The following is a 23,617-nucleotide window of genomic DNA, read 5'->3' as shown; positions in this document are numbered from 1 at the left end:
ACTTTCCTAGCTGACATTGAAGGTCCTGATAGCTCAGAAAAGGCCATAATAAGATCACCTAGTGTTAACAAGAATGTTATTATGCCATGGCCAGACGTAAACAGCCATTCATTAGACCGAAAGAACAACATAAAGACCCTGAGGTTCTCCAGCTCAACCAGCAGGCGCAACCACAGGAGGAAGCAGACAAAGTGGCCGAATGCTATTACCATCAGGACGGCATTTTAATGAGGAAGTGGAGGCCTCCTGATGCTACCCCAGAGGAGGAATGGAGAGTGGTATACCAAGTGGTGGTGCCTAAAGTTTATAGGCAAGAAATTATTGGTCTTGCCCATGACACCCCCTTGGCTGGACACTTAGGTATAAGGAAGACTTGCCTTAAGATCTTGCAGCATTTCTACTGGCCAAGACTTAGAAATGATGTTGCAGAATATTGCAAATCATGTCATATATGCTAGGTTGTTGGTAAGCCTAACCAGAAAATACCACCAGCACCACTTCTGCCTATTCCAGCCTTTGACGAACCTTTCAGCAGAGTTCTAATTGACTGCGTTGGACCTTTACCGAAGACCAAAACTGGAAATGCGTATTTATTGACGATCATGTGTACATCTACTCGCTTTCCTGAGGCTATTCCGCTAAGAAATATCAAGACACCTACTATTGTCAAAGCTCTTATCAAATTTTTCACGTTAGTAGGACTTCCTAAGTCTATACAGTCCGACCAGGGATCAAATTTCATGTCAGGTTTATTTCAGCAAGTCGTGTACCAGTTAGGGATTGCTCAGTATAGATCAAGTGCGTACCATCCAGAATCTCAAGGTGACTTAGAACGTTTTCATCAAACATTGCAGAACATGATGAGAACTTTTTGTCTTCAATTTGACAGAGACTGGGATGATGGAGTTCACTTTCTACTTTTTGCAGTCCGAGAGGCTGTTCAAGAATCCCTTGGATTTAGTCCCTTTGAGTTGGTATTTGGCCATACTGTAAGGGGACCGTTAAAATTGATTAAGGAAAAGTGGCTTACTTCACATACTGACTTGAATCTTTTAGACTATGTATCTAAATTTAAAGAAAAATTGTACACTGCTTGTCAAATTGCTCAGAAAAACTTAAAAAATGTACAGAACAAGATGAAAATATGGTATGATAAAGACGCCAGGGACAGAGTTTTTGAGCCTGGTGATAGGGTACTTGTATTTTTGCCAGTCCCTGGACATCCTTTACAGGCTAAATATTGTGGTCCGTATACAATAGAGAGTAAAATCAATGATCTGAATTATATTGTAAAAACTCCAGGTCGGCGTAAACAAAACAGAATGTGTCATATTAATATGTTAAAACCATATTTTGAGCGTACTAATGAATGTGAGAGTAAACCAGTTGCCACTTTAGGCATGGTTAAATTTGAGAACAATCATGACAAACCAGATGTAATTGAACCACTTTTAAGTTCTAAAACTATGGAAGAGACAGTTAGATTGAAAAATTCAGAAATTTTGTCAAATTTAGACTCAAAACTTGCACATCTGTCTTTTGATCGTAGAGAAGAAATAAAAACTTTGGTATTTTCTTTTAAAAATCTTTTTCCAGATGTGCCAAACAAAACCACTGCTGTTTGTCATGATGTTGATATAGGAGATGCTTCTCCAATTAGGCTCAATGCACTCACACTTGAAGCTATGAGAAAAGAAATTAAATATATGCTTGACAATGATATTATTGAGCCGAGTAACAGTGAATGGAGCTCTCCTTGTCTCCTTGTACCAAAACCAGATAAAACCTTTCGCTTCGTGAATGATTTCAGAAAAGTAAATTCAGTCTCAAAATCTGATTCCTATCCGATTCCAAGGATAGACGATTGTATTGACAACATTGGTCAAGCAAAATTTGTGAGCAAATTTGATTTGTTGAAAGGTTATTGGCAAGTTCCATTGACACAGAGAGCTCGTGAAATATCAGCTTTTGTTATACCAGATGGCTTATTTCAATATACTGTAATGCCATTTGGCATGAAAAGTGCACCATCTACATTTCAAAGAATGATCAATAATGTTATAAAAGATTTAAACTGTTGTTATGCTTATATTGATGATCTAATTGTATGTAGTGATAGCTGGGAACAGCATTTAACACATTTGTATGATACTTTTGATAGATTGTCACAATCAAATTTGACTGTTAATCTTGGTAAAAGTGAATTTTGTCAGGCCACTGTTGATTATTTAGGGCATACAGTTGGCCAAGGTCAAGTGAAACCTATTATGGCTAAAGTGGAAGCCATTTCCAAATTCCCTCCTCCTACAAATAGAAAACAACTTATGAGATATTTAGGCATGATTGGATTTTACAGAAAATTTTGTTCAAATTTTGCTACTGTGGTTCAACCACTGACTCATCTTTTACGAAAAGATTCTAAATTTATCTGGAGTGAAAATTGTCAAAACGCTTTTGAAAATAGCAAATCACTTTTAATTAATAGTCCAGCACGATTACTCCAGACTTTAAAAAACAATTTAAACTTGCCGTTGATGCAAGCGATGTAGGAATTGGAGCTGTTTTATATCAAGAGACAGATGATAATGTTAAGAAACCTATATCATATTTTTCCAAGAAATTAGATAAACATCAGAAAAATTATTCAACTATTGAAAAAGAGTGTTTTGCAATGTTGTTTGCATTGAACTTAAAATAAAGTGTGGATATCTTATCTTACTTTAAAGATGAATACATTTCATAATGTCTTAAGTTCATTGCATCTCAGCATTGCATTGTTGTCCAATAAATTTAACATATTGTTATGATATTGTAATTATGTTATATAAATGATATTGTAATTAGTGTATTTATTTATGTTGGCCTGATTTGTGTTGTGTGGCCTGATAGTTGTTTACAGAATAATCACTGGAACAATTACAGAATGATTGGAACTTTCCAGAATGATCCTAATAAAAGATGCGTTATATAAACTTCTGCATTTTACTAGAAACTTCTGTTGTAATTTTCTAGGATGTTCCATTATAGACTATTCTAGAATCTTCCATGACAACTATATATATACAGACACTAAAGTTAAGGACTCACTCTTACTCTTGGACTTTTGGACTTAGACATAGACATCGATAGACATTAGTATTCACCGCATTTGGATTGACACTTTAATTCTACAAACAACATCATACTGGATTGTGACCGTAGTAGTGAACGTAATATTCAGATTGGATTCCGAAAGATATCCGGATACAGACAAAGATAAAAGATTGGACTCATATTTTGACAGTTAAGTTGACAGTAATATTTGTGTATTAAATACTTCTTGTAAACTTTTGTATAATAAATATTGTTAAATTTTATTATTGATTTGTGTCTTTTGTTGGCTACAATTTAAAGGCGATTTCTGGCCGTAACAATATGTTCTTGAAAACATATCATTAGCTCGTAGTGCATGGGAGACGTTTAACAAAATACCGAATTACAATATAAGTCCATAGAAACTAACAATAGCTCGAAGTGCATGGGAGACGTTTAACAAAATACCCAATTACAATACAAGTCCATAGAAACTGTCAATAGCTCGTAGTGCATGGGAGACGTTTAACAAAATACCGAATTACAATATAAGTCCATAGAAACTGTCAATAGCTCGTAGTGCATGGGAGACGTTTAACAAAATACCGAATTAAAATATAAGTCCACAGAAACTGTCAATAGCTCGTAGTGCATGGGAGACGTTTAACAAAATACCGAATTACAATATAAGTCCATAGAAACTGTCAATAGCTCGTAGTGCATGGGAGACGTTTAACAAAATACCGAATTACAATATAAGTCCATAGAAACTAACAATAGCTCGTAGTGCATGGGAGACGTTTAACAAAATACCGAATTACAATATAAGTCCATAGAAACCGACAATAGCTCGTAGTGACAAAATCAAACGTTATATACCACAAAGTAAAATCCCAACTCAGAGGAAAATCATTTCGGAAAGTCCATAATCACATGGCAAAATCCAACGGTATCTACCAACGTAACGAGTGAAAACAACTGTCATATTCATAGCTTGGTATAGACATTTTTCGAAGATATTGTTGGGTTCTATACTAGTTTTATATCTAGCCAAACATCACAATGGTATGATTATTTTCTCTTCAATCCGTAGTATTGACAGATACACTAGATTAATATTACAATAGTTGAGATCCACCAGTCAAAACTGTAAACTTACAGCACGTCTTACTATACAATTTATGCAAACTTAATAATAAATCTATTAAAGACGCAAACAAAATGTTTGTTATAGTAGATTGATATCAGGAGCGCCAAAAGTCAAAACGCTAAATATTGCGGTATGCATATTCACCGAGTCACATCACGTACGTATTACCAAAAGTTTTTTTTTGTATTTAGAAAAGATTACTTGCATCTGCTCATTTTTGATCGATGTACATTTATTGATAGAAGTATGTTCTGGTAATTAATCCTGAAGACATACGATTATAACTGAAACTAGTGCGTCAAAAACGTCGAATAAAATACTTTGTTTTGTTATTACTAATGAAATATTACTTAATAAATAAATCATTAATATATATATATATAGTTTCAATTTAAACAAGTCTAAATTGAAAACAACGTTCAAACCTATGATTGCGTTGGATAAAAACCGCAATTTGTATACGTGTGCATGAAAAACAAAATTTTGTTGTAGAGGGGTCTAAATACAGCACAAACAATATTTTCCAAAAGACCAAAAAAGTGATAAAGTATATTTTAACAAAACGCAATTAACTAACACAGTAACAGGTGGATCAACTAATGTTCTTAAACCCTGTTGAATGGCATTGACGGTTGCCAAATACACTAATCATGAGATGTAACAAAGTGGATCTTTATATTAATATATTATCAAATAGAGTCTGAAAACAATAAACTTGCGGCACAGATGGTAAACCACAAACATGACATGCCAGCATTTGTACACCATATCCAGATTTTTACAAGTAATGTCTCTTCAGTGATGTTAGGGATCCAAACAATATTTGGAAGGTCATACAATTTACCTCAATTTAGGATAGCCAATTTGACATACATTCAAAGAAATCAATTTAGCGGTATGTGATATCTAATGGAATTTATATGAATTAATAGTTATGATTTCAAAATATACAAAGGACAGGCAACACGAAGCATCAATATATGTCTAAAACATATTATCTTGTCGGTAGTGAAGGGTCATTATCATGTAGAATCATTATACAATCCATTAAGACAACAAAGATGCCACAAAATCAAGATTCTTTAGCCAGATGTCACCATTCAATCCATTGATTGTTTAATGAATTAAAATAAGATAGGTCAAGATATCAATATCGCCCAGTGAATACGAAATTCCCGAGCTTTCTTTCCCTTTTGCAAATTCTTTAACAGAGGGTAGATGCTGACAAGGAAGCTATTGAAACATGGGTTCCAAGTACATAAATCTATTAGAAAGTTTTCTCGTTTAAATTCTTGTATCGCGCGATACACAGTCTTCTGATCATATCTCACTAATTCACTAGTCCCTACATAGTATGTGGCGAAAACTCTTTGATCACAGTCTGTACAGTCATAGTGTGTAGTTTAAAAATTTCCGTTAACTTGTCCATACACAACCAGTGGTGAATAGTTCTCCAATAACTTGTCCATACACATTGAGTGGTGAATAGTTCTCCAATAACTTGTCCACAATCAGTGGTGAATAGTTCTCCAATAACTTGTCCATACACAATCAGTGGTGAATAGTTCTCCGATAACTTGTCCATACACATTCAGTGGTGAATAGTTCTTTGATAACTTGTCCATACACATTCAGTGGTGAATAGTTCTCCAATAACTTGTCCATACACAATCAGTGGTGAATAGTTATCCAATAACTTGTACATACACAATCAGTGGTGAATAGTTCTCCAAAAAAAAAATGTCCATACACATTCTGTGGTGAATAGTTATCCAATAATTTGACCATACACATTCAGTGGTGAATAGTTCTCCAATAACTTGTCCATACACAATCAGTGGTGAATAGTTCTCCAATAACTTGTCCATATACAATCAGTGGTGAATAGTTCTCCAATAACTTGTCCATACACAATCAGTGGTGAATAGTTCTCCAATAACATATCCATACACATTCAGCGCTGTATACCTGTGTTTCATACTCAAAATGTGCGAATGAGGTGCATAATTCTTCTATCCTCGTTCGAACACAGTATGTGGGGGAAATTTTCGTATCACTGGTCAAAAGTCACGTGTAAACAAAACATCTCTGTGTAGTGATATCTGACACCCTTCTATGATAAACAAGTGACTGAGCTTAACCATTTGTGTTAATTTAGAAAGAAGGGGAACACAGAATAAATGTGTAAAAACTATGGAGCTATTAAATGGTTCAAAGTATCAAATTTTCAAAGAACTTATTGTGTTAAAAATGATATTTTTTACCACGAGGAGCCACATCACAAAAAGGATACTCGGGATTTGCTAATTTACGGAAAAGCAATCGCATTTCGTACCCTGAAAATTTAACCACATATGTAAAAATATCTCAGCTTCGAAACGAGCCTTCATACATATCCAAGTTAAAGATATGGACTGACCAACAGAAGAAAACGTTACCATTACCGACTTACTTATCCTAGTCTATAACCAGTACTGAACTCCGAGGAAAATTCCGGGTCATTAGGAAAGTCCCTAATCAAATGACAAAACACATCAAACGAATGGACAACAGCTGTCATATTCCTGAATTGGTACAGGCATTTTCAAATGTAGAAAATGGTGGATTGAATCTGGTTTTATAGCGCTAAACATCTCAGTTGTATGATAGTCGAACAAACCCTTTCTATGTTTTTTTTTCACTGTGGTGGCCCTCTCTGGTCCATACACAATATTCTCCTATCACAACCCTTACCAAAACCATCATCTCTAAATCCTTACCCTAACCCAAACCCTAACCTTATTTGAAAAAAACCACTCCAACCACTGGTCCACACACAGTATGATCCCATCTCTGGTCCTATCAAAGAATGTGGTAAAAACTCTCCCGTCACTCGTTTATACACTGTATGCTCTTATCACTAGTCCAATCACAGTATGTGGTGAAAACGCTCCCATCACTCGTTTATACACTGTATGCTATTATCACTAGTCCTATCACAGTATGTGGTGAAAACTCTCCCATCACTCGTTTATACACTGTATGCTCTAATCACTAGTCCTATCACAAAATGTGGTGAAACTCTCCCATCACTCGTTTATACACTGTATGCTCTTATCACTAGTCCTATCACAGTATGTGGTGAAAACTCTCCAATCAGTCGTATCAGTCGTTCATACACTGTATGATGCCATCACTGTTCCTATCACAGTATGTTGTTAAAACTCTCCCATCACTCGTTTATACACTGTATGCCCCCAAAACAGGTCCTATCACAGTCTGTTGTGTATAACTCTCCCATCGCTTGTTTATACACTGTATGATCCCATCACTGTCCTATCACAGTATGTGGTGAAAACTCTCCCTTCAGTCGTTTATACACTGTATGCTCCTAACACTGGTCCTATCACAGTCTGTGGTGTATAACTCTCCCATCACTGGCCCATACACAGTATGCTCTTATCACTAGTTCTATCACAGTCTATGTTGAATAGTCTTCTATCACTGGTCCTATCACAGTATGTGGTGAAAACTTTCCTGCCACTGGTCAATACACAGTATGATTTTAACACTGGTCCTATCACAGTATGTGGTGAAAACTCTCCAATCACTGGTCAATACATAGTATGCTCCTATCACTGGTCCATTCACAGTATGTTGAGAAAAATTTATCACAGTCTGTGGTGTATAACTCTCCCATCACTCGTTTATATACTGTGTGCTCTTATCACTAGTCCTATCACAGTATGTGGTGAAAACTCTCCCAACAGTTGTTCATACACTGTATGCTCCCATCACTGGTCCTTTCACAGTATGTAGTGAAAACTCTCCCATCAGTCGGTCATACACTGTATGCTCTCATCACTGGTCCTATCACAGTCCGTGGTGAAAACTCTCCCATCAGTCGTTCATACACTGTATGCTCCCATCACTGGTCCTTTCACAGTCCGTGTTGAAAGCTCTCCCATCAGGTGTTCTACGCTGTATGCTCTTATCATTGGTCCTATCACAGTATGTGGTGAAAAATTTTCCATCACTGGTCAATACACAGTATGATCTTAACTCTGGTCCTCTCACAGTATGCGATGCAAACTCTCCCATCACCGGTCAATACATATGCTCCTATCACTAGTTGTATCGCAGTCTGTGTTGAAAAGTCCTCTATCACTGGTCCTATCACAGTCTGTGTTGAACACTCTCCCATCATTGATGTATACACAATCTGTGGTGAAATCTCTCATAACACTGGTCCTATTACAAAAGTGTTTTATAATGTGACGTAATTTTTGTGCCTTTTCACCACTTCGTATGTGACGTCATTTTTATGACTTTTTGTGTTGAGGCCTGGACTAAGTCGGGTGTGTCTATTTTCTGTATTTTTTGGTCTTTTTATTATGTATTCGGGTTTTGTTTTCTGTAATTAGTTAAGACTTCAGTTTTGTCATGTATACCTTTTATATTCATTTGATAAAATTAATGGTTTGCAATAGCATAAATTGTTCTAAATTATAAGGATGTTCTTATCACAAGCAGAAAACCCTAGCCGTATTTGGAACCTTTTTCAACTTTTGATCCTCAGTGCTGTACAACTTTGTACTTTTTTTTGACTTTCGAACTTTTATATCTGGGCGTCACTTGTGTGCTATATTTAACATTGCCATTAAAGTGCGAGGTTTGGCATGCAACAAAACCAGGTTCAACCCACCATTGTTTTCTTTAAAAATGTCCTGTACCAAGTCAGGAAAATGGCTATTGTTATATCATAGTTCGTTTCCGTTGTGTCGTTTGTTTTCTCTTATACTTTAGTGTGAATACACATTAATATAAGAAGTGTCATGGTACTTTTCTATCCCAAATTCATGTATCATCGAACCTTTAAACAAACTTATAAATAAGGGTTATCGTACCGATATTGTAATAAGATCTCTGAATATAGTTCACATTGGCACTAATATTGATATTGTCATTAGCAAATTAAAACATAACTAAATTTCATTATCTTTTGAGGCGAGATGTATAGAGACACAGACACGTTAACTTTTATTTCTATAGAAGTCGCTCTTCACTATACTACTACCTGTCGATACATTTATTTTTGGCATTGCACAAGTCATGTCTTCTTTGACTATTAATGACGTTAAAATACTAAATCCCTGTGATGTGTTTTAGTCGATTTTAGTCTCTGATGCATGATTTTTTATTATTAATTGGTTTTGGCTTTTAACTAGCTGCCAGTAACTGCGAGTACTCTCAAATCGTATTTTCTTGTTAATTCGACCTGTTGATACTGTTTATAATGCCTTTTTGTCATTTTTTATTTATACGGATCTTGTCTGTACACCAGCTTTGATTATTTGTAATATCTTCACTTATTCTTACAACATTTGTATAAACTTCAAGATTATAAAAAAACCGGTTTTTTTCTAAAGTGAACATTGATTGGTTAAATATTTCTCAGTCATGTCCTGTTTTTGAATTTGTTTGTTAGCTTTTTGGTCATGAATGTTTGTCTCTAATATTTAATTAACTGTGCATTTGTATTCAGATATCGCAGATCAAATTTATTCGTTCATTGTTTAATCATACGTTTTTTGATTGAGTTAAGTCTGCCAATTGATATTTTATCGTATGTTTTTCTTTGTTGTGATGTTATGCTATTGTTTCAGAAAAAGGGAGAAGGTTTGGATCCATTAAAACGTTTAATCCCGCTGCAAATGTTTGCACCTGTCCTAAGTCAGGAATCTGATGTACAGTAGTTGTCGTTTGTTTATGTAATATATACGTGTTTCTCGTTTCTCGTTTTGTTTATATAGATTAGACCGTTGGTTTTTCCCGTTTGAATGGTTTTACACTAGTAATTTTGGGGCCCTTTATAGCTTGTTGTTCGGTGTGAGCTAAGGCTCCGTGTTGAAGGCCGTACTTTAACCTATAATGGTTTACTTTTTAAATTGTTATTTGCATGGAGAGTTGTCTCATTGGCACTCACACCACATCTTCCAATATCTATTTGGTTTTGATGTTATATTTGTTATTGTTCCTTTGGAATTTCAACCAAAGATGAAGTACTGGATCTTCCATCACTGTATTGGATACCTAAACTACATAAGTGTCCTTACAAACAACGGTATATTGCTGGGTCTTCAAAGTGCTCCACGAAACCTCTTTCTAAATTATTAACATCTATTTCATCAGCAATCAAAGACGGGCTTCAAAGTTATTGTGAAACTGCCTATTCTAGAGGGGGCGTAAATCAGATGTGGATACTTAAAAATTCCAAAGATCTTTTAGAGTACATACAATCTAACTCTCTTTCATCTTGTAACAGTATTAAAACATTTGACTTTTCTACTCTTTACACCAGTATTCCACATTCCAAACTAAGAGACAAATTAAAAGAGTTGGTATTGCTTTGCTTCATAAAAAAGAATGGCCAACGTAGATACAAGTATCTTGTCTTAGGGAGGGATAAATCCTACTTGAATGTATCTTCCTCATGCAAAGAACTGATTCCTTTCACGGGTTTGGCTATACTTTTTGGAACTTTTGGATTATAGCTCTTCATCTTTATATAAGCTTTGGATTTTACATATTTTGGCCACGAGCATCACTGAAGAGACATGTATTGTCGAAATGCGCATCTGGTGCAGAAAAATTGGTACCGTTAATGTTATTACTACCACTGGGTCGATGCCTCTGCTGGTGGACTGTTAGTCCCCGAGGGTATCACCAGCCCAGTAGCCAGTACTCCGGTACTGGCATGAAAATACAGATTTTTTGTGTTATTAAATTTGCTGTTACAAAATATTAAAAATTATTATAAATTAAGGAATGTATCTCCCTCATGCAAAGCTCTGATTCCTTTCATGGGTTTGGCTATACTTTTTGGAACTTTTGGATTATAGCTCTTCATCTTTTATATAAGTTTTGGATTTTACATATTTTGGCCACGAGCATCACTGAAGAGACATGTATTGTCGAAATGCGCATCTGGTGCAGAAAAATTGGTACCGTTAATGTTATTGTAAAGCATCACTCTGATTCAAACAAAATATTCTCTGAAACTGATATTATCAAGATGCTTGATTTCTTGATTGACAACATATTTGTCACGTTCGGAGGACGTGTTTTTCAACAAACTGTCGGCATTCCAATGGGAACAAACTGTGCCCCTCTACTTGCCGACTTGTTTCTTTATTATTATAAGGCTGACTTCATGCAGGAACTTCTTAGAAAGAAAGATAAGAAGTTAGCAATATCCTTCAACTCTACTTTCCGCTATATAGATGATGTTCTTTCACTAAATAATTCAAAATTTGGTGACTATGTGGAACGCATCTATCCCATCGAATTGGAGATAAAGGATACTACAGATACAGTTAAGTCGGCCTCATATCTTGACTTTCATCTAGAAATTGACAATGAGGGTCGGTTGAAAACAAAACTTTACGACAAAAGAGATGATTTCAGCTTTCCAATTGTGAACTTTCCATTTCTAAGTAGCAGCATTCCAGCAGCACCTGCATATGGGATATATATCTCCCAATTGATACGATATTCCCGTGCTTGCATTTCATATCATGATTTTCTTGATAGAGGGTTGCTGCTCACAAGGAAGCTATTAAACCAAGAGTTCCAAATGGTGAAGTTGAAATCATCCCTTCGTAAAATTTTACGGACGCCATCACGAGTTGGTTGACCGTTATGGAATAACCGTTTCACAAATGATATCGGATATGTTCCTTACGTCGTAACTACAATCCCCTTCCCTTTCATGAATGTGACCTACCGAATTAGACTTTACCGGATTTGTTATCACATAAGCAACACGACGGGTGCCACATGTGGAGCAGGATCTGCTTACCCTTCCGGAGCACCTGAGATAACCCCTAGTTTTTTGGTGGGGTTCGTGTTGTTTATTCTTTAGTTTTCTATGTTGTGTCATGTGTGCTGTTGTTTGTTTGTCTTTTTTCATTTTTAGCCATGGCGTTATCAGTTTGTTTTAGATTTATGAGTTTGACTGTCCCTTTGTTATCTTTCGTCCCTCTTTTATTCTCTTCGGATTTTGTCTAATGGTTAGTCCGTTTCTGTGTGTGTTACATTTTAATGTTGTGTCGTTGTTCTCCTCTTTGTGTTTAATGCGTTTCCCTCAGTTTTGGTTTGTTACCCCGATTTTGTTTTTTGTCCATAGATTTACGAGTTTTGAACAACCGTATACTACTGTTGCCTTTATTTATCCCTGGTCCTATCTTATTTTGTTGAGAAAACTCGCATATCACAGTCTGTGGTTGAAACTATTCAATTGCATGAACTTACGAAGATCAAACAGGAAACTGGCTCGGACGTCGCCCAGTATAAAAAGGTCCGAAACAGACGTCACCATGGACACGGTGTCGTCTGATATGGCAGGTGTCCCCTCATCACCAGACATGACAAATATCTCAAACACGACTCATTCAGATCATCGTCCTAGTGACAATAGCAATATTACACATATACAGCCATGTTCAGTTCTCCTTAAAGACATTTTGGTTTTTGATGACACAGTACAACACTGTCGCATTTCAAATTGTGAGACCAAAGGCTGCAAAACATGTGCTATTTTAATTACAGATGCTGAATTCATTAGCAATTTGACCAAGAAGTCATATTTTACCAGAAGTTACGATGATCTGAATTGTAAATCGATAAATGTCGTCTACGGATTAGAGAGCAACCTTTGCGGATTGGTATACGTCGGTGAAACGAAAGGAAGGCTAAAAAAACGTATGTGCGGTCATAGATCAGACATTAACCTCAATTCTAACGACATTCTATACCAGCATTTCAATCAGCCCGATCATTCCATCGTTTCTATGACAGTTCGCATTATCGAAAAGATATACCATAGCTCTAACAATCCTAATCTTTCAACGACTCTCCGTAGACAAAAAGAATACTACTGGATTAGACAATTGGGAACTGCAACACCGTATGGCTGCAATGACAAAATTGATGGTATAGGTATTCTATCTAGTCCTTCGTGTAACTCGGTGAATGTGATGAATATTTTCAACTCGACTCCTCGACGTAGACGCAGTCATGGTCATCGTCATTATACATCACTTTCTCTGCATGATGTCTCTATTAATGACTTGCTGCCATTCATACAAAAGCCGTTAGGTATTCATCACATTCGCACGAAACTTTATTCATTACCCCTTTCAAAACTTCATTCTCTGTTCAATTTAATTTTGGAATCCACTGTTACAAACTCTCATTCAAACCAACACAAACTTCAAGCTATAATTTCGGATATTGCAAGTCACAGACTTTTCAAGCCAGTTCGCATTGGAAAAGATGAAAAAGAGAAAAGATCTTTTCTAAATCTTTCCTTTGCCAACAAACGTCTCGATGGCGTCAACCTAGGCAATATCCTTCATCATAAATTAGTTCAATCGAAAATACCTCCTTATTTCAAAGACCAGTCTGTACCAATAATTTCTTATACCTATACTAAACCTATTGCAACTAAAATTTTCAATTACAAACGCGTTTTGCAGAATCTCGAAATTGACGACTTCAAGTCTAAACCTCCTGATTGCACTTGTGCTAGTTCCCAATTCATATATAATCCTGCTGGCCACGTTATTACCGGTGACCTTAACATTGTTAATAACACTTCTCTACGAAATGTGTTATCGAAAGGTCCGAAATATCGTGAGCCTAAATCCATCAATTGGAAATACAACTTTAAAATTTTGATGGACTCAATCGAGGATTATGCCAGGCAATGGGCTAAACGTGAAAAGGAAGACGTAGACACTCTATCCGAATGGATTAAGGCAGTGAGGTCGTTAATACAAATCAGAATCAAGAAACTGAATGGGTCCATCAATGCCCATGCTACGTCAATCTTTAAAGACCCAAATGTTGCTAAACACTTATCCGACCTCCATGATAAATATGTTGTTGTCCCCGCAGACAAAGCCCCAAATAACATCGTTTTTGTCTGTAAAAGTCACTACATTAATTGCTTGATAAACGAATTAGGTATAGACAATTCACTTGGAAACTCAACATATACCCTCACGACACTTACCAAAGAGGAAATCCTGGATAATCATAGGTCTGTTCTTTGTTCCTTTGGTATTTCAACCAAAGATGAAGAACTGAATCTTCCATCACTGTATTGGATACCTAAACTACATAAGTGTCCTTACAAACAACGGTATATTGCTGGGTCTTCAAAGTGCTCCACGAAACCTCTTTCTAAATTATTAACATCTATTTTATCAGCAATCAAAGACGGGCTTCAAAGTTATTGTGAAACTGCCTATTCTAGAGGTGGCGTGAATCAGATGTGGATACTTAAAAATTCCAAAGATCTTTTAGAGTACATACAATCTAACTCTCTTTCATCTTGTAACAGTATTAAAACATTTGACTTTTCTACTCTTTACACAAGTATTCCACATTCCAAACTAAAAGACAAATTGAAAGAGTTAGTATTACTTTGCTTCATAAAAAAGAATGGCCAACGTAGATACAAGTATCTTGTCTTAGGGAGGGATAAATCATACTTTGTAAAGAATCACTCTGATTCAAACAAAATATTCTCTGAAACCGATATTATCAAGATGCTTGATTTCTTGATTGACAACATATTTGTCACGTTCGGAGGACGTGTTTTCAACAAACTGTCGGCATCCCAATGGGAACAAACTGTGCCCCTCTACTTGCCGACTTGTTTCTTTATTATTATGAGGCTGACTTCATGCAGGAACTTCTAAGGAAGAAAGATAAGAAGTTAGCAATATCCTTTAACTCTACTTTCCGCTATATAGATGACGTTCTTTCACTAAACAATTCAAAATTTGGTGACTATGTGGAACGCATCTATCCCATCGAATTGGAGATAAAGGATACTACAGATACAGTTAAGTCGGCTTCATATCTTGACTTACATCTAGAAATTGACAATGAGGGTCGGTTGAAAACAAAACTTTACGACAAAAGAGATGATTTCAGCTTTCCAATTGTGAACTTTCCATTTCTAAGTAGCAACATTCCAGCAGCACCTGCATACGGGGTATCTATCTCCCAATTGATACGATATTCCCGTGCTTGCATTTCATATCATGATTTTCTTGATAGAGGGTTACTGCTCACAAGGAAGCTATTAAACCAAGAGTTCCAAATGGTGAAGTTGAAATCATCCCTTCGTAAATTTTACGGACGCCATCACGAGTTGGTTGACCGTTATGGAATAACCGTTTCACAAATGATATCGGATATGTTCCTTACGTCGTAACTACAATCCCCTTCCCTTTCATGAATGTGACCTACCGAATTAGACTATTTACCGGATTTGTAATCACATAAGCAACACGACGGGTGCCACATGTGGAGCAGGATCTGCTTACCCTTCCGGAGCACCTGAGATAACCCCTAGTTTTTTGGTGGGGTTCGTGTTGTTTATTCTTTAGTTTTCTATGTTGTGTCATGTGTACTATTGTTTTTCTGTTTGTCTTTTTCATTTTTAGCCATGGCGTTGTCAGTTTGTTTTAGATTTATGAGTTTGACTGTCCCTTTGGTATCTTTCGTCCCTCTTCTCTTCCATGACTGGTGCATACATAGTATGTGGTGAAATCTCTCCTATCACTGGTCCTATTACAGTCTGTGTTGAAAAATGTTCTATCACTGTTCCTATTTCACTTTGTTGAGAAAATTCTCATATCACAGTCTGTAGTGTATGATTCTCCCATCACTGGTCCATACAAAAAGTATGCTCCTATCATTGGTCCTCTCACAGTCTATAGTGAGAACTCTTCTTACACGGATCCATACACAGTCTGTTGAGAAAACTCTCATATCACAGTCTGTTGAGAAAACTCTCATACCATATAGTCTGTTGAGAAAACTCTCATATCACAGTCTGTGGTGTATGATTCTCCCATCACTGGTCCATACACAGTATGCTCCTATCACTGGTCCTCTCACAGTCTGTAGTGAATACTCTCCTTACGCGGATCTATACACAGTCTGTGATTTACAACTATATTATCCTGGTCCATACACAGTCTGTGATAAAAAACCTCTAAAATATCTGTTTCATTTGCACTATGTGGTGAAAACTTTTCTATCACAGTGTTTGGTGTATAGCATTCCTATCATTAGTCAATACACAGTCTGTGGTGAAAACTCTCCTATCACAGGTCCATTTACAGTACATGTATGTATTGAATAACTCTCTTAGCATGGGCCTGGTCCACACAGAGTCTGTGGTGAGCAATTCTCATGGCAATGGCCTACACACAGTTTAGGATGATAATTTTCAGACAAATTTGTAAATGCCTAACCCTGACACACGGTATATTACTAGTAAAAGAGTAAAACATTTAATCAAAGCTGAACAAGTGATGAGATGAGTTTCACCAGATGTAGTGGTAAAACCAGAACGCCAAATCATTTATTTGTAACTAAATCAAGACAAATGTTTACATATCCTGTCATCCAAACATTTTATTTGAAATACAAAACAATGTCCTTTTTGGTGCTAGTGGAAATTTTGTGATAATGCAGTAGAATTTAGTTTTATATCTTAAAACTCAATAAATAAATTTAATAATCATAATGGATAAATCAGTTCTGCCTTTCAATACTGTCAAATGGTCAGTTTGTTAAATAATATAAAATGCTTGAATCTTACATGCATTTAATAATAAAAAAAAAAAAATCCGGCTTTATCAAAATGCCTACATTTAGAAAATGCTTGTAACATATATATTTTTTCATACAAAAAGTTAATATTCACACATTTTCTTTTTATCAATTTAGATAAAGTAAATCAGATTGTGAGAAGACTTCACACAAAGGACAACATAGCATTGGTTGCAATATCAGAGGCAAGATACAAGGTGGTATATTGCAACAATATCATCCCTCGAGTAAACATTGGATAAACACTCTAGACAGAATACTATCGAATATGAAGTGGCATGAGAAATCCTTTCAAAGCAGCACTACACTAGGAACAGTCTGAGATCAGGGACAAGGTTATCATGGTTATATAACATTGCTTACCAAGCCGCTTCTTTCCACGATTAGTGTACTATGAATAATTCATCTTCGAACCTTGACACGACATTTTCTTCTATTTTGATTTCTTTTATGATTTTACAACAATTGATATTTGTTGTTGCCTTTATTGGAAATAGTCTGGTTATATGGATATTTTTTACAAGACTGAAACTTAAATCGAGCACGAATAGATTTATAGTCAGTCTTGCATTGGCTGACATGCTGACGGGAATAGTTACGGGTGTCCAGATATTCTACTTTGTGTACCCGGTTATGAACGACAATATGGTGACATGTTTCCTCCGATATTTATCGATTAATTACACGACGCAGGTTTCTCAAATGACTGTTATGTTTACAACTTTTGACAGATACATCGCCATCTGCCATCCACATCACTATGTTAGTGTAATGACGAGAAAAGTAGCCATTATTTTTTCCGTGTTACCATGGGTACTATCTTTAGCATCCGTAGGTTCACCATTGTTAGGTTGGCATATTTGGGAACGAGGATGTCGATGTGAATATTTGTTAATATTTGAAAGAGGATACTATCTGACGTCATCAGTTATAACGTACTCTTTCAGCATACTAACGTTTATAATGTACGTTTTTATACTAAAAACAGCATGGCGATATTACTCTAGAGTTAAACCAGTTGGTGGTGACAATAGCTGTAATCATGGTACAAATAAGTCCAAAACAATGGAACGTGATGTACGGAATGCCAAAGTAACGGGTGTTGTAACCCTAGCATTTTCAGTTTGTTGGTTGCCATTCATGACATTCCCTTTTCAGAAAGGAATTGGTATAGACCAAATATCAGACACAGGTCTGACGGTTATGAACTGGCTTGTTTTCTTAGGAATGTTAAACAGCATTGTTAATCCATTTATTTATGCTTGGAAGCGACGGGACTTTAGTAAAGAATGTAAAAGGACATTTGGATGCTTTAAAAATCAGGAGGATATGTCTCAAACATCGGTAGAGTTTTAACAAGGACTCTATAGCATTTTTAATTTCATTTTCGCTTTGACTTTTTTTTTTAAATATTGAAAAACAGAAATAAATTGAGCAGACTTAAACAATGAAAATTAGTATGTCATATAAGACAAGACAATGATACATGTATATGAATAAACTTCTTTGCATTATTTGAATATCCTGTTTTCAACTGTTTTAATGTATCTTTTTATTTTTACATTAATTCAAAATGATCGCATTGTATTGAGTGCATACTAATCGTTACTTGCTAGTTTTATATTGTAATTGTACGTTGGAGACGTTTGTTTCTATCCCAGGCATAGATTACTTAGCCGTATTTGGAACAACTTTTTGGAATTTTGGATCCTCAATGCTCTTCAACTTTGTACTTGTTTGGCTTTATAAATATTTTGATATGAGCGTCACTGATGAGTCTTATGAAGAGGAAACGCGCGTCTGACGTACTAAATTATAATCCTGGTACTTTTGATAACTATTAACCACACTGGTTCGATGCCACTGCTGGTGGACGTTTCGTTCCCGAGGGTATCACCAGTCCAGTAGTCATCATTTCGGTGTTGACATGAATATCAATAATGTGGTCATTTTTATAAAGTTCCTGTTTACAAAAAATTGAATTTTCGAAAACTAAGGATTTTCTTATCCCAGGCATAAATTACCTTAGCCGTATTTGGCACAACTTTTTGGAATGTTGGATCCCCAATGCTCTTCAACTTTGTACTTCAAGTTGTTTGGCTTTATAAATATTTTGATATGCTCGTCACTGGTGAATCGTATGTAGACGAAACGCGCGTCTGGCGTACTAAATTATAATCCTGGTACTTTTGATAACTATTAACAACATTATTAAAGACGATTAATAAAGGCAACAGTAGTATACCCCTGTTCAGAAGTCATAAATTGATTAAGGTAGATTCACTGTATACCATCATCTTGGATTGTTCAATACCAGTACACCATTGGTCTAGTTCGTTGCTTTAAGCTGCAAATTTAGAGATAGATTCGAAATGTATGTGCAAGACTGTTGTGTTGTATAAAACAATATTCGATGTGTTGTATAATCCGAAATTTGTGATTTTTTTTCCATTCAAATTTGCAATCTAAGGGGGGATAACTATTATTGTAATGATTGGAGTAAAAGTATTTTTTTTATATTTTACTTGTAGCATAACAACAAGTTCGATGACACCATTTTTTATTTTTATTTTCTGAAAGCATATCATAAAACCTACATTTTCATATTTTATTTTAAAACTTCATCTCATAGATTTTCCTTTTATGCTTAAAACATGTGTTTTTCATGACCAATCGATGCAAAGGTGGGCAATTGTGTAGCTTGAAAAAAAAGTACGATGACCCATACTTTTTATCATATTTTGGAAAAGTATTGTAAATTCGTCATTTACGCAAAGTATGAAAAAAATCAATCTGAGGAAGTATACACCGAGGATCCACTTTACGAGAAAACAAATGAGGGTTACAAACTAAAGCCGAGGGAAGCATATCAACACCACGAAGAACAAAAGAATCACTGAACTGCAACCAACACATTAAAAACAATAAAACAGAATAACTTGATTTAACTTCAACTAAACCTTCTTATTCTTAATCTTTTGAATGTTGTATAGTGAACACAATTATTAGCATTTTACTTAATCTTTTGAATGATGTATGGTGAACACAATTATTAGCATTTGATTTCAGGAGAACAAAAACAAGAAGTCAGTTACCTTTAAAAACAATTAATGCAATGGAGCAATAAATGATAAAATCAAATGTATCAAAAATACTATATATACTAATAGTAGCGGATATACTCGCTAAATACTGGACTTTTACCTATCATTTATATGTCCTATATCAAGTCAGGAAAATGGCAGTTGTTATCTTATAGTTCGTTTCTGTGTGTGTTACATTGTTGTCTGTTTTTTGTTCACTTTAGTGTTTCTGTTGTTTTCCTCTTATAGTTGATGTGTTCCCCTCAGTTTTAGTTTGTAACCCTGATTGGTTCTCTTAATCGATTAATGACTTTTGAACAGCAGTATACTACTGTTGCCTTTATTCATAGTACATACTGGTATGTAACCAAATGCATTGTTCATTGGTTGTCGTTTGTTGGTGTGGTTCATAGAGGTTGCTCCTTCCTCAATTTATACATAGGTTAGACTGTTGGCTTTCTGTTAAATTGTTTTACATCAGTCATTTTGGAACCTTGATAGCTTGCTGTTCGGTGTAAGCCAATTTACCGTGAAGTCCTTTCTATGACCTATCAGTCGTTTTTGTTACATTGTAAATTGGATGGAGTGCTCTAATGTCACATCTTCTTATCTATATAGCAATACAATTTTCCTTCTTTAAAAAACCCAATCACTTCTCCCGTGACGGTCTAATCAAGATAATCCAACCAATCTGATTGTATAGTCATGTGATATATTGCGGGTGAAAAAAGTTAAATAATACAGATCATCAAGGAAAATTGAAATCGGAAAGTCTAATATCCAATGGCATGTTTCGTCTACAAATGCATAATAAACAATTTTTAGGCAGAAAAAGTACGACGTTGAAGAGCATTGTAAACCAAAATTCCAAAAGACATTGTAAATTACAACTAAGGTTATCTATTTCTGCGGCAGAAAATCCTTAGTTTGTTCTTAGTATTACTGTTTATTTGGAAAACCCATTTGAAAGATATATCATTGGTGAATAAATGCAACGGTAGTACACAGCTACTTTTGCATAGGTACTATTTATGTTCTAAAATAAATCAGTACTAGAAATTTACTTTTAATATTTAGTACTATTTCTTTACTTTAAAACTATTGTAATATTTAGGTACTTGTGTTTTACAGTACTTGATTTGTACGAAATATTTTGGTACAGAAATAATACAATATTCCATGTTTGAAAATTATAACGTTGAGAGATTTGAAAAAGAAAAAAAAATCAAAATGCTGAAAAAGGGAACGGTAGTAACCAAAAATCTGTAGTACCTAAATTTCAAGTACAAATAAAGCACTGTAAAATACAGGTACCTAAATATTACAATAATTTAAGAGTAACAAAATAGTACTGAATATTAAAAGCAGATTTCCAGTACTACAAATTTTTAGTACAGAAATAGTACCTGTGCAAACCGCTGTTCGGAAGTCATAAGTCGATTGTGTCAAAACAAATCTGGGTGACAAACTAAAATGAGGGCAACACACAAACTGTAAGAGGAAAACAACGAAATAGCAGAAACACTGAAGTGCAACCAAAAAGAAACAAACAATGCAAAAAACACAGAAGCGACCTATAAGATTACAACTGCCATTTTTCTGACTTACAGGACATTTTTAAGAAAAAAAATATGGTGGGGTGAACAGTTCTAATTGTTATTGATGCCTAAACCACAACCAAGATCACCCGATTAAATGTTTAGTAAAAGTGTTTTGATATACTAAATTCAGAAGAAAAACTCGGGTCATTGCAAAAGCAAAAGTGGTCAGCGAATTGAAATCTTGAGGGCAGACAACTTAAATCACAGATGAAACAGATATAACACTAATACAATTGTCTCCTCAGTTGAGGTATTGGAGAATCTAAATGCAATCTTGTCTGATGAAAAACTCCAGCTGGAAGCTATTTAGTCAAAATACATCGTTACATGTTCAAAGGCTGAATTTGATATAAATTTACTCAGTGAGTATTGAAATCCATTAGGCACCGCCAATCAACCAACGAAAACGACAAATACCTTGAACTTTGTTGAAGAAGTGCCAAAGTCTGGTGAAATTGAATCAAGACAACCATTCTACTCTTGGTGGATTACGGAGTATATATCTCTCAGTTCATACGGTTTTGTATTTCCTGTCATGCTTTCCTTGATAGAGGGTGTCTGCTCACAAGGACGCTATTAAAACAAGCGTACTAAGTAGTGAAGTTAAAATCATTCATTGGTAAGTTATAAGAGTTTGTTTAGCGTATGGAATATCCGTTTCACAGGTGATAACAGATATCTTCCTAAGGTCTTAACTACAATTCCGTCTCCTTTACTGGAATGTGACCTACCGAATCAAAATTATAACCGAATTTGAACTGACATGAGCAACACGACTGATGCCACATATGAAATAAGATTAGCTTATCCTTCAGGAGCATCTGAGATCACCTCAAGCGTTGCTCAGTCTTTGCCGGGTTTTCTATGTTGTGTCTTATGTACTCTTGTTTTTTCCTTCTTTTATAACCATGGCGTGTCGTTTACTTATGAGTTTTAATGCAATTCTTATACATGTAAGTTATGTAAATATTCAAAGTTCATGAACCATGTCTGACAGTACATCACTTGACAATCTCCATGGCAATGATTGTGCCAATGCCGATACGACTGCATACCAAATATTATTGACTTATGCTAAGTCTTTCCCTGAAAACTATGTAAAAGTTTCAGAGTCAATGAACCATGTTTGGATTATATATTCTCCATGGAAACAGGACTTACAAATGCCAATAATTTGCATACCAAATATCATTGACTTCAAATAAGGGGTTCACCATAGACTGATCTAATCACAAACTAAATACATGTAAACTAAGCTAAAGTATTAAAGTCAATAGACAATGAGTGAGGGAGGGAGCAGGGCCAAATATTCCCCATGGACATGAAATGTGATAATCCTTATACAGCTGCATACCAATTAACACTGCCTACCACTAATGGTTCTCCTTGGACTGACCTCATCACAAACTAATGCATGTAAACTAAGCAAATTTTTCAAAGTCGATAGAACATGACTGAGGGGAAGGGGCCAAACATTTTCCATGGAAATGAAATGTGCTAATGCTTGTACAACTCAATACTGAGTACCAGTTATTATAGGCCTACTTAAACATGTTAACTTAGCAAAAAGTTAATAGACTATGATTAAGGGGGCAGAGCCAAATAATCTCCATTGAAATGAGATATGCCAACTTATACATGTTTACTAAGCAAAAATTTAATAGACCAGGACTAAGGATGCAGAGTCAAATAATCTTCATTGAAAAGAGATATATGCTTATACATCAGCATATCTAATATCATTGACCTACCACCCGTGGTTCCCATAAACTGACCTAATTACAAACTGATACATGTGAGATAAACACAACTTCAAAGTCAATAGACCATGACTAAATGGTAGCGACAACATATCTCCATGGAAATGAGATGTGCCAATGGCAATGCTAATACAACTGTATATCAATTATGTTTGGCCTACAATTTGTGGTTCACCACAAACTAGATCTAATCACAAACTAATACATTAATGACGTTATTACAAAACTGCATACCTATGTCTCGCTTTTTGACTACCTCAAGTGAGAGAAAAA

The 23,617-nt window shown here is 35.4% G+C and overlaps 1 protein-coding gene across 1 annotated transcript; it reads left to right on the top strand.

The window, feature by feature from the left end:
- Positions 1 to 17,096: 17,096 nt before the first annotated feature.
- On the top strand, positions 17,097 to 18,416 carry LOC139487414 (nociceptin receptor-like). The gene has a single exon (XM_071272168.1). The coding sequence runs from the start codon at positions 17,294 to 17,296 to the stop codon at positions 18,254 to 18,256; it is 963 nt and encodes a 320-aa protein (XP_071128269.1). The 5' UTR covers positions 17,097 to 17,293; the 3' UTR covers positions 18,257 to 18,416.
- The last annotated feature ends 5,201 nt before the right edge of the window (positions 18,417 to 23,617 follow it).

This window comes from Mytilus edulis, chromosome 9, assembly GCF_963676685.1.
Source record: "Mytilus edulis chromosome 9, xbMytEdul2.2, whole genome shotgun sequence".
Taxonomy (NCBI): Eukaryota; Metazoa; Mollusca; class Bivalvia; order Mytilida; family Mytilidae; genus Mytilus; species Mytilus edulis.
The sequence above is the reverse complement of the archived record's forward strand: the minus strand, read 5'-3'. Positions and strand labels throughout refer to the sequence as shown.